The sequence below is a fragment of the Chionomys nivalis genome, chromosome 10 (assembly GCF_950005125.1).
Source record: "Chionomys nivalis chromosome 10, mChiNiv1.1, whole genome shotgun sequence".
Lineage (NCBI taxonomy): Eukaryota > Metazoa > Chordata > Mammalia > Rodentia > Cricetidae > Chionomys > Chionomys nivalis.
This window is the reverse complement of record NC_080095.1, coordinates 2,413,914-2,429,081: the sequence shown is the minus strand read 5'-3', so window position 1 is coordinate 2,429,081 and position 15,168 is coordinate 2,413,914. Positions and strand designations below refer to the sequence as shown.

Genomic DNA, 15,168 nt, shown 5'->3' with positions numbered 1-15,168 from the left:
TTAATTTTGAGGCATATGATTCAAGTTTTAAAACTTGTGGAATAAACATATCAAAAAGCAGTAAATGAGATTATAGAAGCAAAACTATGAAGCAAGTTTTGAGTTAAATATTTAAAGGTGAAACTGACACTTCTGCTGCAGAATTAGGGCTTCTGTTAACTTGTCATTGCAGTTTGAAAAAAGAAAAAAAATGAATGTGGGGTGTGCTTGGGCAGACGATACCCTCAAATTGCGGATTGTAAAAGAATCCCCTTTATTTACATTTTCTTTCAATTTATCTCTAACTGAGGAAATAGTTTCTGAGGAAGATGATTGATGGATTTATACCTCAGAACCCTCACCATTCTGAATTTCTTTGTTGTAACATCTTGTGATGTTTTCCTTGGGCAAAATTATTGAGGGTAAAACTGGTCAATTCACAGTATTTCCTTATGTCTAGACTCCCAAACTACATCATAGAAAGCAACAAAATTACACAAGTCATGCTTGAACCTCTTCCATAATGATTCAGAGAAATTGAAGATAGTCAAAACCAGTGATGTACTAGATAAAACATTTTCTTGTTTGTAAGTAATGCTTGTTTTTATGTATTACTTAAATATATGTATCTCGACTTTTCAGTCTTATCTTTTCAGTTCTTACCTTTCCCTATCTACAGTTTTTTTTTTTCTTTTCAAAGTAAGAACACGGGATCTCTCTGACGCTGTGTCTGACTATGCATCTCAGAATGTGTGGGCACATGGCTATCAAGGGAAGTGTGTCTCCAGCTGACTACTCCTTCCCCACCTAGTAGAGAAAGGTGCCAGGAAGTGACGGCAGTGAGTGGATTCTCTCTTTTAATGAGCAAGCTTCAGCCTGTGCTCACTGGGACATGGGATTTTTAAATAAGGGTTCTCTGGGATTTTTGTGTAAACAGAAGTCTGGTTTCTCGCCATTCTGGTATACTTAGCTTTCCTTTGCTATATGTTACCCAAGCAGAGGCAAATACACGTGGAGGAAAGTTTTGCATAGAATGAGCCCACATTGACGCAGGCATTAAGCATAGCCACCCCCTCCTGACTGGATAGAAGACCGGGAGGAACGGAGTAGGGGAGATGCAAAGGTATAGAGTTTGGGACCCTGAGTTTGGGTTCAGGGGCGGGGCGAACAAGGGGTCAGCAAGAGTATTGTTCCAAGACCCACAAATACATTAGGATTTTTCTTCCTCCATCAGTCGCCTAAGCCCCAATGAGGTCATAGCGATGAGAGAGAATCAGATTTAGAAAGAGGACAACGACGGAGAGGGGAAAAAAGACAATCAGACAAGGTCGCTTTTTCTAGCCACAAGCAAGTGCTAGAAATGTGGTGCTGGGTATCATCCACCTGCTCTGCCTGGAGACCTAGGAATTCACAGAAGCACTTTGCACTGCCAGGAAAACAAAGAAGAGGAGCCGAGAGGACTGGCGGAGAGGGATTGTGAGCAGTCCCTTTATCTTTAGGAAGCAAAGCTCGCTTCCTCCGCTGGGAAACAAAAGGAAGCCTGAGAGGTGCTGGGGAGCTCCTGGGAGGCAAGAACCTAGATACAGCAGAACTCTGGACAGCGCCTTAAGAGCTGCCTGGGTTCACATTTGGCTCCCCAGAGCCCAGTTCCCCAGTGTTGGCTTCTGGACTCCCACCGATCGCCGGCGGTTGCTGTTTGAACGTACCAGGGGTTGTAGCAGCTCTTTCTGGCCTGGCCGCAAAAACGGTTTTCTGGCTCTGGAAATCCAGACCTTGTGATTTTGGTGGTGAAGAGAGAAAAGTTTGAAGATTTGGACTGTGGTAGGGGGTGGAAGGGGCTAAGGAGACTTTGGAAGAAAGAAAGTGAATGATTGACTTCCTTCTCTGAGCTGGAAGGAATGATGACCCAAGGAGGATGTGCACCAGCAGCCAAATCATTGGGAGCCTCTTAGTGCTCTCTGTGCTGGAGATAGGGCTGGGAGTGTCCAGCGTTGCCGTGGGGGCAGTCAGCTTCAGCCTGGCCCTCCGAGAGCAGACACCGCAGCTTGGAGACTCGTCCCCGGTATGGAGCGGGGTGTGTGTACGTTGAGCCATTTCACTCTCTCTTTACCTCTTTTTGGGATGGTCAGTGTGCGTGCCTTAGTCACTGTCTCCTGGGGAATCAAAATTATAATTCTCCTATGCCTGTAGGTTCTCATTGACAAGCTCGACAGATTTATATAGTCATTTCTATGCGTTGGGGAAGCTTATTTACCCTTACTCGGGCTTAAGACCCAATTGAATGGCAGGTTTTAAACCTGAGTGGAGGGTAAGTCTCCACTGGCTCATTCTGCAAAAGACTGACCAGTGTTAATCATTACAAGGTCACACCTGCTAAGGGCAAACTCACTTGTCGTTTATATCTTTTACTGAAAATATTACATCATTTTATTGTACCAAGAGCAAGCAGGGTACATATCTGTTTACCTGTGCATAGTATAATCAAGGTGCACTGATCCAGCAGTGATATGACCAAAGAAAAAAGTCAGTTGAGACTTTAGAAGATCTGAGAAGGGGTGAGCATCATTCCAGGAAGCTCTACTTTGAATTTGCCTTGCTACCTTTCTGATATTCACCTCTGAATAGTCTGTTGTTCTAGGCCATCAGTTATTCAAAGGTAAGGAATGTAATGCCATTCTAATTGTAGAGTAATTTACTTTAAAAAGTGTGTATCTGTTCAGAAAATAATGTCATTTTCTTCAGGTCATGGCATACGTAAAAGCATCTTTTTTTGGTCACATAGAATAAATTATAAGGAAGCAAATCTTTTGCTGCCACCAATAATTAATAAAGTAACTAACTGATCATGAAAAAAGCCACCTCTCTTTGTCCATGCTTGTGCATGCCCCCTCTGTCTATCTGTCTTTCTCTGTCATGTGTGTCTGTGTGTGTGTATGTCCCATCCCCCTTCCTTTCCTCCTTCTCGCTCCTCAGATCTACCATTCCCATCTATGTCTCTAGCTCAATTGTATTTTCTGCATAATTCACTAGGAGGCAATTCTGTTGTCAACAATCCATACTGTATTTAACAATAATAATTTCAACACTGAATTACTAAGAGAAAGACCATTAAGGAATTTAAGAAAATCCATTCAAAAGTCATTCATAAAAGATGCTCTGGCTCTCTGAGTACTGCAAAATTAGATTTTATACTCTACCCCCCAGGAGAGATACATGTTTATAAATTACAGAACTTAAAAAATTTAAAAATGAATTCTAGAATTCAATTCTCCAAAGAATCGTTTTCCTTAATTCCATAAATTTGTATTAACCCCATTAACTACCTTGTTCTTTATAGTGAGGATGCTGCTAATATAGGTAATAAGTTTGAGTTTGAAAGAATAAGAGGCACATCTTAAATTTCACATCTAATGTATTGCTATAAATATTTGAGAGTTGTGTTTGTTGTAATTATTAAAATTTTTACTGGACAACTGTCAAAATAAAGTGCAATGCCAACGTGTAAAGAAAGAGGGAGAAATTTGATCTCCTGATGACACAGGAAAGAAAAGTTTCATATGCACAAGTGCCTTCCCATTCCTTAAACATGAGAAATTGAGTGAATTGAAGTCAACTGTCTCTAAATAATATATTAGAATTATTTTATCTTTAATATCTTTTAGGTAACTGTTAGCTTGTTATTTTAAAAACATAGTTAACATTTACTCTCTCCAAAACAGGATATTATATTAATGAGCTAATATATGTCATATGAAATAAAACTTTTGAATTGGCTCAGAGAAAAGAAAACAAGTCATTTATATTGATAGTCATTACTATGTACAATTAATTATACTTTAATATTTTACAGTAAGCACAATTCGCCAAAATTCCTGGAAGAACAGTTTTGAATACTATAATATGGTTCAGTAAAAATCAATTTTTAGTAAAAATCAACTGAACATATTATTTTGAAACTAAAATGTTCAGTTACTCAGTTTTTTTTAAGTTCAAAAAATGCAAAAATATAAATGTGTAAAGAAGTAAATTCCCAGTAGGAATTATCATGGTTTTCAAGTTATAAATTTGATAGGCATATTATTGAAATGGTTTCAAATTCTTTTGTGATATATTTTGGACTATCTTTTCATTCCTTCTCTGGTAAATCAATATAACCAATATTATAGAGAGTTCAGGTTTTTTTGAAAAGCATTTTATTACTTACAAGAAGCTAAAAACATGAGGGAGAATACAGTCTTCAAAAGGTATCACCTGACGAAGTAAATAAAATGGGTATATCACTAGCATTGGCAGAAGTAAAAAGTAACTAAGGTACCCTAAAGACGGATGGGGTAAAAAAGGAAGAGAAAAGTTGGCAAGGACAGTGAAATACTCATGGAAGTAATAATGACACTTAAGGTTTCCTGGAGCTGATCTGATTTCAGTATGTCAAAGCATGACATACTCATGAGGTAAGGTTTTTTTTTTTTTTTTGGTTTTTCAAGACAGGGTTTCTCTGTGTTTTTGGAGCCTGTCCTGGAACTAGCTCTGTAGACCAGGCTGGTCTCGAACTCACAGAGATCCGCCTGCCTCTGCCTCCCAAGTGCTGGGATTAAAGGCGTGCGCCACCATCGCCCGGCATGAGGTAAGGTCTTAAGGCAAACTAATTGGATGCAAATCCCAGAACTACCGTTATATAGTTGGGTGACTAACAAGTTTCCTCAAGCGAAAAAAAAGAGGGTTGGTACATAAATCAATTAATAATAAGCAATCTTTTAGAAAAGTGCATATCATAAGCATGAAATAAATGTAACAACTATTCCTGGATACCCTAGATTGAAGAGGTAGGTGTAAGAACTGAGAACCCCTGGGACAACATGGATTGAGGCAATTAATTAGGATGGCATATGATGTAAAATCTCACTGGCTTTTTCTAAGGTGTAAGTGTATGAAAAGAAGATAAAAATAAGAAAATTGATAGTGGCAAGACCGTGACATGATGTGTGCCAGGCTGAAGCAATAGATTTCTCATGTTTTTCATAATCATCATCATAATAGCAATTCTTATATCACAAAGAGACTCTAGGAAGATAGAGGGGAGCTCAATATAAAAATCATTAATTTCTCTGGGAATTTATAAAATAAAATCTGTATTTTTATAAATATGAAAGCAACCCACAATAATTAACCTGTCAGAATGTAGAGCCTAAATAAGTCTGTGTTTTGATTAGTGTATAAAGTTTGAATTCAAAATATTAATATTATTATTACAGATTTCTGAATTAAATTTACAGTCAGTGGAAATAAATGTTGCAGAGTGGAGGATTATTTTTATAGAGAGAGACTGAAATCATATGTGGTATATGGATGCTTTAGGAAACTATATAATTATTTAGCTCAAATATACTCTTTCTTTTAAAATTTTTAAAATTTATTTATTTAATAAAAATTCCCACCTCCTCCCCCCTCCCATTTCCCTTTCACTCTCCCCCTCCCCCTCCCTCTCCAGTCCTAAGAGAAGTCAGGGTTTCCCTCCCTGTGGGAAGTCCAAGAGCCTCCTCCCTCCATCCAGGTCTAGGAAGGTGTGCATCCAAAGAGACTAGCCTCCCTAAAAGCCAGTACATGCAGTAGAATCAAAACTCAGTGCCATTGTCCTTGGCTTCTCAGTCATCCCTCATTATCAGCCACAATGAGAGAGTCCAGTCTGATCACACGCTTCTTCAGTCCCAGTCCAGCTGGATTTGGTGAGCTCCCATTAAATCAGTCGCAACATCTCAGTGGGTGGATGCACCCCTCGCAGTTCTGACTTCCTTGTTCATGTTCCCCCTTCTTTTGCTCTTCATCTGGACCTTGAGAGCTCAGTTCATTGGTCCAATTTGGGTTTCTGTCTCTATCTCCATCTGTCGCTGGATGAAGGTTTGATGGTGAGATGCAAGATATTCATCAGTGTGGCTATGGGATAAGGCCAGTTCAGGCACCCTCTTCTCTGCTGCCCAAGGACCTAGCTGGGGACATCTCCTTGGACACCTGGGGGCCGCTCTAGACCATGTCTCTTGTCAACCCTAAAATGGCTCCCTTAATTAAGATATCTTCTTCCCTGCTCCCATATTCACTCTTCCTCCATCTCAACCATCCCATTCCCCCAAGCTCCCCCAAATCCTCTCCTCCCTTCTCTCTCCCCCTCTTCCCTTCCCCCCAGCACACCCCCACCCCGTGCTCCCCACTTTTGACCAGAAATCTTATCTACTTCCAATATCCAGGAGGATAAATATTTGTTTTTCTTTGGGTTCACCTTCTTATTCAGCTTCTCTAGGATCATGAATTATATCCTTTATGTCCTTTATGGCTAGAATCCTCTTATGAGTCAGTACATACCATATTCATCCTTTTGGGTCTGGGTTATCTCACTCAGTAAAGTGTTTTCTATTTCCATCCATTTGCACGCAAAATTCAAGTTGTCATTGTTTTTTACCACTGAGCAGAACTCTAATGTGTTAATGGCTTAAAATGAAGTCACACAAAGGTAAAGAGCTTTGAGTATGTAGTATATATGCTTACAGAGATGATTTCATAATCAGAAAAAGGATATTCTACCATCAATCCTAAGAGTGAGTAAAATTAGAAGGAAAAAGATCTTCTAAATTCATTTAATGGAGAATAAAAGATACAGTTTTCCATAACATTTTTGTTCTTCCTTGATACTTCATTATCACCAAGAAATTCATAGTTAAACCAAAAATCAATAATGCATAACTTTGAAGTGACAGTGAATGAACTATTGAGTAAGCTGCTTTGGAAAAGACAGACATATGTGGCAGAATTCATTTGAAATACTTATTGGATGTAATTTATTGACATGGTTGTGTTTTTAAGTTGTTGTATATGTCAATAGCCTTAGCCTACAGAGTATCTTTGATAATAGGGATGTGTTTAGTTGCATGTAGGTTACTAAATGAATTATACTAAGTTTTTAGTCTAACTTGGTGTTTAGAATTCTAGAGATACAAATGGAAGCATTCAGAATACTTTAAGTCTGAATTATATCTGTTTGATCTCATGCTGTATTTCCAGTCATATTTATCTGATATTCATTTTGTGGTGTTTAATTTCTTAAATTTTCTACTCTTTATTTTTTCACATGTAAGCTATAAGGCAATTTCTTTTGAAATTTTTAATACTTCACTTATATAAGTTATTAAGTTTGAGTAAGTTTATCTTTTATTTTTCTGAATTATATTTGGTGTTATATTTTAACTACATCTACTTAATAACTTTGGTACTTTGCCTGAATGAGATGGGGAGCATAATAAACACAGATACCTGTTCTGTAGACTCTCAGCTCAACATGAAAACTCAGCCAACTGTAAGACTTTCAAGACTTTGTTTCAGCTTACTATAAGACTTTTTAAAAGTGCATTTCAAAGATGAGGTACAGTATGTAAGTGATAATTACATCAAAATATTAATTTTAATGTTTAAATTTGTCAGTATTATTTAATGAAAAACAAAACATTTTAGACTTCTTGGTGGCTTTAAGTTATATAATTTTGAATCTGAGTCTATCTTTGTCCAAATGAATTATTTTTCTGCAGTGACAAAATTTCCTATCATATCCTCACATGAAATTATAAATGTATATCTATATTATGATTTTAAATTAATTTTAATTGTATAAGTTACCCTGAAGAGTCATTTAAGATGTTGATTTAAAGAATTCAAAGTACTTTTTCATATTTATCATCAATATCAGTAACCACTATCTTATTTAAATCTAAAGCACATTTCTTCTTCAATAAAAAGCCAAGTTTTGGGTAATAGAATCCAGCTGTGATTGAGCTCCTAGGTATAATGAAGACTATTCATGAATTAGGTAAAAGCCCTGTCAGAGACTTTTATGTAGCTCACATTCTCATTTTCAAATGTGACTGCCTATTTACTGGTACTAGAAAATCTGAAAAGGTAGTTGTGTTTATCTTCTAGCGAATGTGATTATTATTCAAGGAACACACAATGTATCAAGAGAAACATAAGTATATGTCACCTAGACATATAAGTATATTATCACTCAGAATATGTTCTAATTCTGAGTGATAATGAGATGATGAAATAAAATGGTGTTCTGGCCATTATCTTATGAGATGTTCTTACATATAAATAATGTTCATTGTTAAGTGGAATCTGTTGGCGTTTCCATCTAGTCTGTGACTGATTTAAAGGAGTAATTTGCCTTAAAATCTTTGTTTAGTAAAAATGGGAAATGGAAATATTCACTTTTTAACATGACATGAACAAAATCAAATCTATTTGTTTGATGGTTTGACTAAAATAGTTGAGTTAATTTTTATAATGACTCAGTTATACGCCAGTCCATCCAATATGCTCTTCAACTACAATCAAGAGATAATTCTTTTTGCACAATTACTTACTTTTTTTTTAAAGAAAATCAATTCTATTCATATACAGGAGGTTTGCCCCAACCATCTCATCATAAATGTTTATCTTCCTCCTTACCAACAGCTACCATGTAATTTTGGTATGTACGTTTACATTTGTACATGTGCACACATAGAGGAGACACTTTGGCAGTTTAATATCCAATTAATATTTTCTCAGAAATGTCCTTTGAGTCATGGAATCTATAAGTGATTGTCACTTTATTTAAAAAACAGAAGTCTAGTAGTATAGCTTAGTGGTGGAGTAATTTCCTAGCATGTTCATGGTCATGAATTTCACCTCCATACCACACTTACACACAAAATTACTAGCATGTATGCATGAACTCATGTGTCCGCATATGCACACACACACACAGTGGACTAGAAAGTTTTCAGATTTTGTATTGTGTCAGATTTTGCAATAGTTGTGTAAATACAGTGAGTTCATTTGGAGCATGAAACTCCATTTCTAAAATGAAAGTTATATATATATACATATACATATATTACAGATAATTTTATGCATCATTTTGGTGACCTTTTGATTCGGAGGCAATACATGAGGTCAGCACTATACTTTTCTATTTATAATGTTATGTTATCCCTCAAACAATTTTATATTTAAAGAAGTTCAGACTTCAGAATTTTATTTTATTACTGAACTTTGGTGTCAGAGTGTACAACCTGTGTTTGGGTACATACCACACAAAAACAAACACACATTTCACAGATAGTGTGTTTGTACCAAATATAGTCCAAGCATTCAAATACATGAGTTTATGTGGGCTATTCTCATTCAAACCATCACACTAGATAAAACAGAACAGCTTGGAAAGTGTCCAATAAGAATGGTATGACGAATCTGTACTCTAATTCTGAGCTAGGCTTGGGAAGCTGTGCTAAGATAGAACTGGGTGCAGGTAAGATTGTTTCAGTAGAAACAGGTATTAACGTTCAAATTCATGACAGTCTTTAGCCATTGTCCCCAATAAATACATTTTGAAGCTGGATGGTGGTGGTGCATGCCTTTAATACCAGCAATTGCGAGGCAGAGGTATGTGGATCTCTGTGAGTTTGGGCCAGGCTGGTCTACAAAGGAGAGTTCCAGGACAGGCTCCAAAGCTACAGAGAAACCCTGTTTCAAAACAGACATACAAACAAAGATAAAAAACAGAAGAATGTCTTCAAGAAAATTATGAGATTCAGCAGAATTATAAATGTATGCCACAAATGCATTCAGATCTATGACTGCCCTTCCTGTTAATGGTATATTTATAAGTTCATACATTTCTTGTATTCATTGTTCTCACAGATTTTTGCTATATGAAAATTAAGAATGTGTATATTTTATTAGAATTATCAGCAAAAAACAAAGAAAGGATTGCATGCTGGGGAACTTTGGGAACTATTAAATTCTGGTCTCAAATTCTGGTGATAACATTTTTTGATTGCTTAAGTGTAAAAAAGTTACATTATCTCATTGAAACATTATTTAACTCTTCTACAAATAACAAGCCTACTCATCTAAATCTCTTACTATTAAGTTGATATTTATATAAAATTATTAAATCTATTTCTTAGATATTCAGTAATCTTATCTGCTCCACAAAATAGCTGTGTGTAACAGTACTAAGATATTTGGAAATTTATATGTATAATATTCTACATTGCCTAAGAATTAGTACTTTCATTTTACTATTTATCTCACCAAACAAAATTCTTCATGTAAGGGATGACAATGGTATCACCCAAGATCTTTAGAATTCAGTGACTTAAGAACAGTTAATGAAATGACTAATGTGAGAAAATAAATGTCTAAGTCACATAAAGAAGATGTTATGTGTGGCTGTGGGATACGCACATTGGCATGGGGCAAGTGATAGATAAGTAATTCTTCAAAGAAGGTGGTAATTGCTTCTTATATGGATTATATGCTGCATTTGGGTTGCTTGTGTTCTGACAGGGGACAAGTTCACAATGTGGCCCTCTGTTGCAGCTGCACTTCATTTCCGTAATGGGCCAGCTTTCAGGAACTGTCATATTTGCTTGATGGTCATCCATCTGTTGTTTTGACTATCCATAGAAAGAGGATAATTTCTACCCCCTTCTTTCTTTGGGTCACTGACTTCCTTCAACTTTAACAGAACAAGTGACAAATCAGACTTTAAGCTGGCATGCCATCAAAGTAATAATTATTTTCTTTCCCCATAAATAATTTCATTTTATAGAGTTTAAAGTGTTTTAGAGTTCCTTCATGTATTCAATTGTGGACCTTATATTTTAGTGACTTTCTAAAATATTCTAGTTTCTAATTTAATGTTACTTGTATCTGGCAAATGACTCTTAAACAATAAATATAAAAAAAATCAAACAAATTGGGATAATATACATTGATACTTAAGTTACTTATAAATATACTTCTTAAACTACTGTTGTGATTTAAAGAATATGAAAGTTCTATATAATATTTAAAAATTTAATCTACCTAAATTAATTCAATGTTGCAGATAGCAATGTCTATATCTGATAACCAGTACTGATCACATGCCTTTACTTGCCTCCAGAAGTCATCTTTATCTTAAATGTTCATATTACTTAATTTTGAAAATGGTAAATATATGGTATTTCACTAAAATAATAATTTAGAATCAGAACATTTTTTATTTGTGTTTATGAGACAGGTTTTGTTTTTTGTGAACACTTAAGTAAAAACAACTGTAAGATTTATGTGAATAAATGACATACAAATATATTACAAACACAGAAATAAAATCATACATTTAGTTATAATTTCCCTAACCACTTTTGGAACAGCAACAACTCCAAACCAAAGTACCATGTTTACTTAGCATTCTCAAAATAGTCACTACATTTGTTAAGAAAAATGAACACACACAGAACGAAATTGGAACAGAATGGGATGCAGAACACCTTAAAATCAAGAAATATCACATGATCCATGCAAATCATGTGACCATGCATGGTTCTGAAGTAGGAAAAGTGAAGGTATGTCATTCTGAAAATCAAGAATCACTTTAGTTCTGCACCAAAAGTTCTGGAACCTAGTACAACAGGAGGTTTCAGCAATGTTTTTAGATGTCATTTTATTTGAAGTATTTGACTCTTATGCTATGTCTGATGATTTCTCAGTTTGTACGTGTGTTGGCTCATCTTTCCTTCAGTTGCCACACCATCGCCAAAAGGCATTTTTTAATATCTTCTGTATATCCTTATTGAACACTGTTTTTTTTCTCTCTCTCTCTGTCTCTCTCTCTCTGTACAGATTTGTCATTGCTGTGTATTCCGTTTCTGTACTTTCCATATTTACTTGGGTAGCTATTATCTCATTCAATCAACTATGCTAAAACACAGTCCATTGATAATGGAGGACAAGTTGTATCTACTAAATATTTTATCATCTTAGTATTTCAGTTTTTCAGTACAATTAACTACATTTGTGAGAAATCTTGGCTTTGTTGATAAATACATGTATTGACCCCTTTTCAGTTCTACTAATTGTGATTTTTTTTAACTTGAAGAAACTTACTACACTGAGTTGTCATTGCATCATTCTGTAACAGAAAATAAGAAATTAGTTTATACTTTAGAGTAAAAAAATGTAAATGTTCTTTTTACTCTAAAGTATAATGTAAATGTAAATGTAAAAATATAATTTAGAGTAAAAATAACAAGATTTTTCCATGGACTAAGAAAATTGGGGTATATAAATAGGAAAGCAGAAAGTGGTTCCTTTTAAAGATGAACACTGACAAACACGCAGAAAAATTCGTAATGGGAGAAATAAATGAAATTTTTGACCTCCAGTAATGGTAGAAAGAGCCTAACACAATGGACTGTGAGAGAACACAGAACCACCAATGTAGTCTTACAAAGATGGAATAAGTTATTGTTCCTGCAAGTAGCAATGGTATTTGATGGGTCTGAGTTCTGGTACCTAGCCTGACATAATGTGAGAGAAAAAGTAATAGCAAGAACAGGAGTATAAAAGACAAACTGAGTGGGAAGCCAAAAGGGGTAATTCCTGTTTTCTTCCCCATGAGCTAGCTACCCACTATATTAAGTTTTTTTTTCTTATCCAATTTAGTCATTAAGTATTCAGTCCCAAGAAAACACATTCTACATTCTGAGTTAAATCTAGAATGAATATAAAAGCATAGTATTGTCTGATCTTCTGAGACTTAATTTAAAAATTAATAAAAATAATGAATGAATAATACATAAATTCAAGTGACATATTGTACCTTATGGAACAGCAACAGATATGGATTTCTGGATAATATAAAAGAACGCTTTAAAAAAAAAAGGAAATGAGAAAATATATCAGCAAAGAAATAACTTTTCTTAATGATAATGTGAAGATGCTTCTGTAACAAAGAGGGATAATACTGCTTCAAACTGGAAAACAATATGGGTGAATGTTTTGAGGTGAAATATTTTTTTCAAGTAATTTTTTATTACTTTATAAATAATTCCATTCAAAATTTCTACTTCCTTCCCTCCTCCTACTTCCCTCCCGCTCCCCTACTTACCCTTCCCCCTCACCCTCCAGTCTTAAGAGTGGGCAGGGTACCCTGCAATGTGGGAAATCCAAGGCCCTCCCCCGTCCATCCAGGCTTAGGAAAGTGTGCATCCAAATAGAATAAAAACCCATAAAAGCAAGTACATGCAGTAGAGACAATCCCAGTGCCATTATCATTGGCTTCTCAGTCTGCCTCAATTTTGAGTCACATTCAGAGGGTCCAATTTGACCCCATGCTCGTTCAGACCCAGTCCAGCTGGCTTTGGTGAGCTTCCATTAAATCAGGCACACTGTCTCAGTGAGTGGACCAACCCCTTGTGGTCCTGACTTTTTTGTTCATATTCTCCCTCCTTCTGCTCTTTAACTGGACCTTGGGAGCTCAGTCCTGTGCTCTGATGTGGGTCTCTGTCTCTATCTCCATCTGTTGCTGGACGAAGTTTCTATGGTGATATTCGAGATATTCATCAGAGTTACTAAGGGACAGGACCAGTTCAGGCAACCTCTCCTCCACTGCCCAGGGTCATGGCTGGGGACATCCTCATGGACACCTGGGAGCCCCTCTAGAGTCAAGCCTCTTGCCAACCCCACAATGCCTCCTTTAATTAAGATATCTTCTTCCCTGCTCCCATATCCATCCTTCCTCCATTTCAATGATCCCACTCCCCCAAGCTCTCCCCCACCTTCTTCTTCTCCCTTCTCTCTCCCCCTCTCCCCTTCCCCCTACCCTACCCCTACTCCTATGCTCCCAACTTTTGCCTGAGGTGAACTATTTTTCTGTATTTCAGAAGTTAGGCTTACTGGAGCATGCATGATCAACAATGAGAAGGAAGAAGTGACAGAGCAAGAGATAAAGCAGACAGGAAAAAGAACTAAAACTCACATAACATGATATATATCAAGCTGATTTGATTTTGCTATAATTTTTGACTTGATGTTTTTTGTTGTTATTTGTTTTGTTTTGACATGGAGTATTGTTGTATTATATATAACCCTTATCATTTTCTTCAAGATGTTTGTAAGATTGATCATATATATATATATATATGTGTGTGTGTGTGTGTGTGTGTGTGTACATATGTATTTATCTATATAATGCTAGTTCAGGAATTATGGAGAATTGTCTGAATTAAGATTACTACTACTTGCCGGGCAGTGGTGGCGCACGCCTTTAATCCCAGCACTTGGGAGGCAGAGGCAGGTGGATCTCTGTGAGTTCAAGACCAGCCTGGTCTACAAGAGCTAGTTCCAGGACAGGAACCAAAACCACAGAGAAACCCTGTCTCGAAAAAGACAAAAGAAAAAAAAGATTACTACTATTGTGATAAAACAACATGACAAGAAGCAATTTAAGGAAGAATAGATTTATTTGACTTATATATTCCAAGTCACAATCCAATGAGAGAAACCAGGGCTGAAATTCAAACTGGGCAAAAACCTGGAGGGGAAACTGACACAGAGGCCATGGAGGGTTGTTCCTATTGGTTAGTTCACTTCCTTGAAAATCTTCATAAGTCTTATCACTAACAATCTTTGGCCCAGTTAATTCTGGGCTATCTTGAAATTCTCCTGCACCAGTGACATTAGTTCAAAACTCTTCAAGTTTACCTCCAGCAGATTGTTTTTGTACAGGGCCAAAAGTCCTTCAATTCTTTGTCAAACTATTACTAGAATTTTCTCTAGCCCAGATAATGTTCTTTCTTTCTGAAATCTCTTGAGTTGAGCTCCTATAGTCCATGTTGTCTTCAGTACTACTATCTTTTGTGGTATTACTTGCTTGGACTTTTAAGTCCCACTTTAAAGAGTTCAACCACTTTTCTAATTCAAAGTCCCAAAGTCTTCCAAACAGCATGAACAGGCCACCACAGTGAAACCTTACTTAGTCCCTGGTACTGACTTTTTTTCCTAGTTACTATTTTTGTAGTTACTGTTGCTATGAAGAGACGCCACAATCAAGGCAAGTCTTATAAAGAGAAAACATCTAATAGCAGAAAACAGGTAGGCATGATTCTGGTGTTGTAGCTGAAAGTTTACATCCTGATCAGTCAGTAGCAAGCAGAGAGTAAGAGACTCAGCATGGTGTGGATTTTTAAAACCTCAGAGTCCACCCCAAGTGGCACACACCCTCAACTAAGCCAAATCTACTCCAAGTCCACACCTCCTATTTCTCAAACATTCAAAGATATAAGCCTATGGTGACCATGCTCATTCAAGCAATCACAGACATTCATCACCATA

General features: G+C 36.3%; 1 protein-coding gene across 9 annotated transcripts in view; it reads left to right on the top strand.

Moving 5' to 3' along the window:
- The first annotated feature begins 1,034 nt into the window (after positions 1–1,034).
- The window catches only part of Tmem196 (transmembrane protein 196), a 142,623-nt gene continuing 128,489 nt past the window's right edge, over positions 1,035–15,168 (top strand). For 6 of the 9 annotated variants that reach the window (XR_009057850.1, XM_057783107.1, XM_057783106.1 and 3 more), the window contains exon 1: positions 1,135–2,059. Coding sequence is in view for 7 of the 9 variants with exons in the window: in XM_057783107.1 (XP_057639090.1) it covers positions 1,895–2,059 (165 nt within the window). In the remaining 2 variants the exon portion in view is untranslated. Of the gene's footprint in view, positions 1,103–1,134; positions 2,060–15,168 lie in introns of those variants that run through there. The other 3 variants (XM_057783108.1, XM_057783103.1, XM_057783110.1) reach the window with 2 other exon arrangements.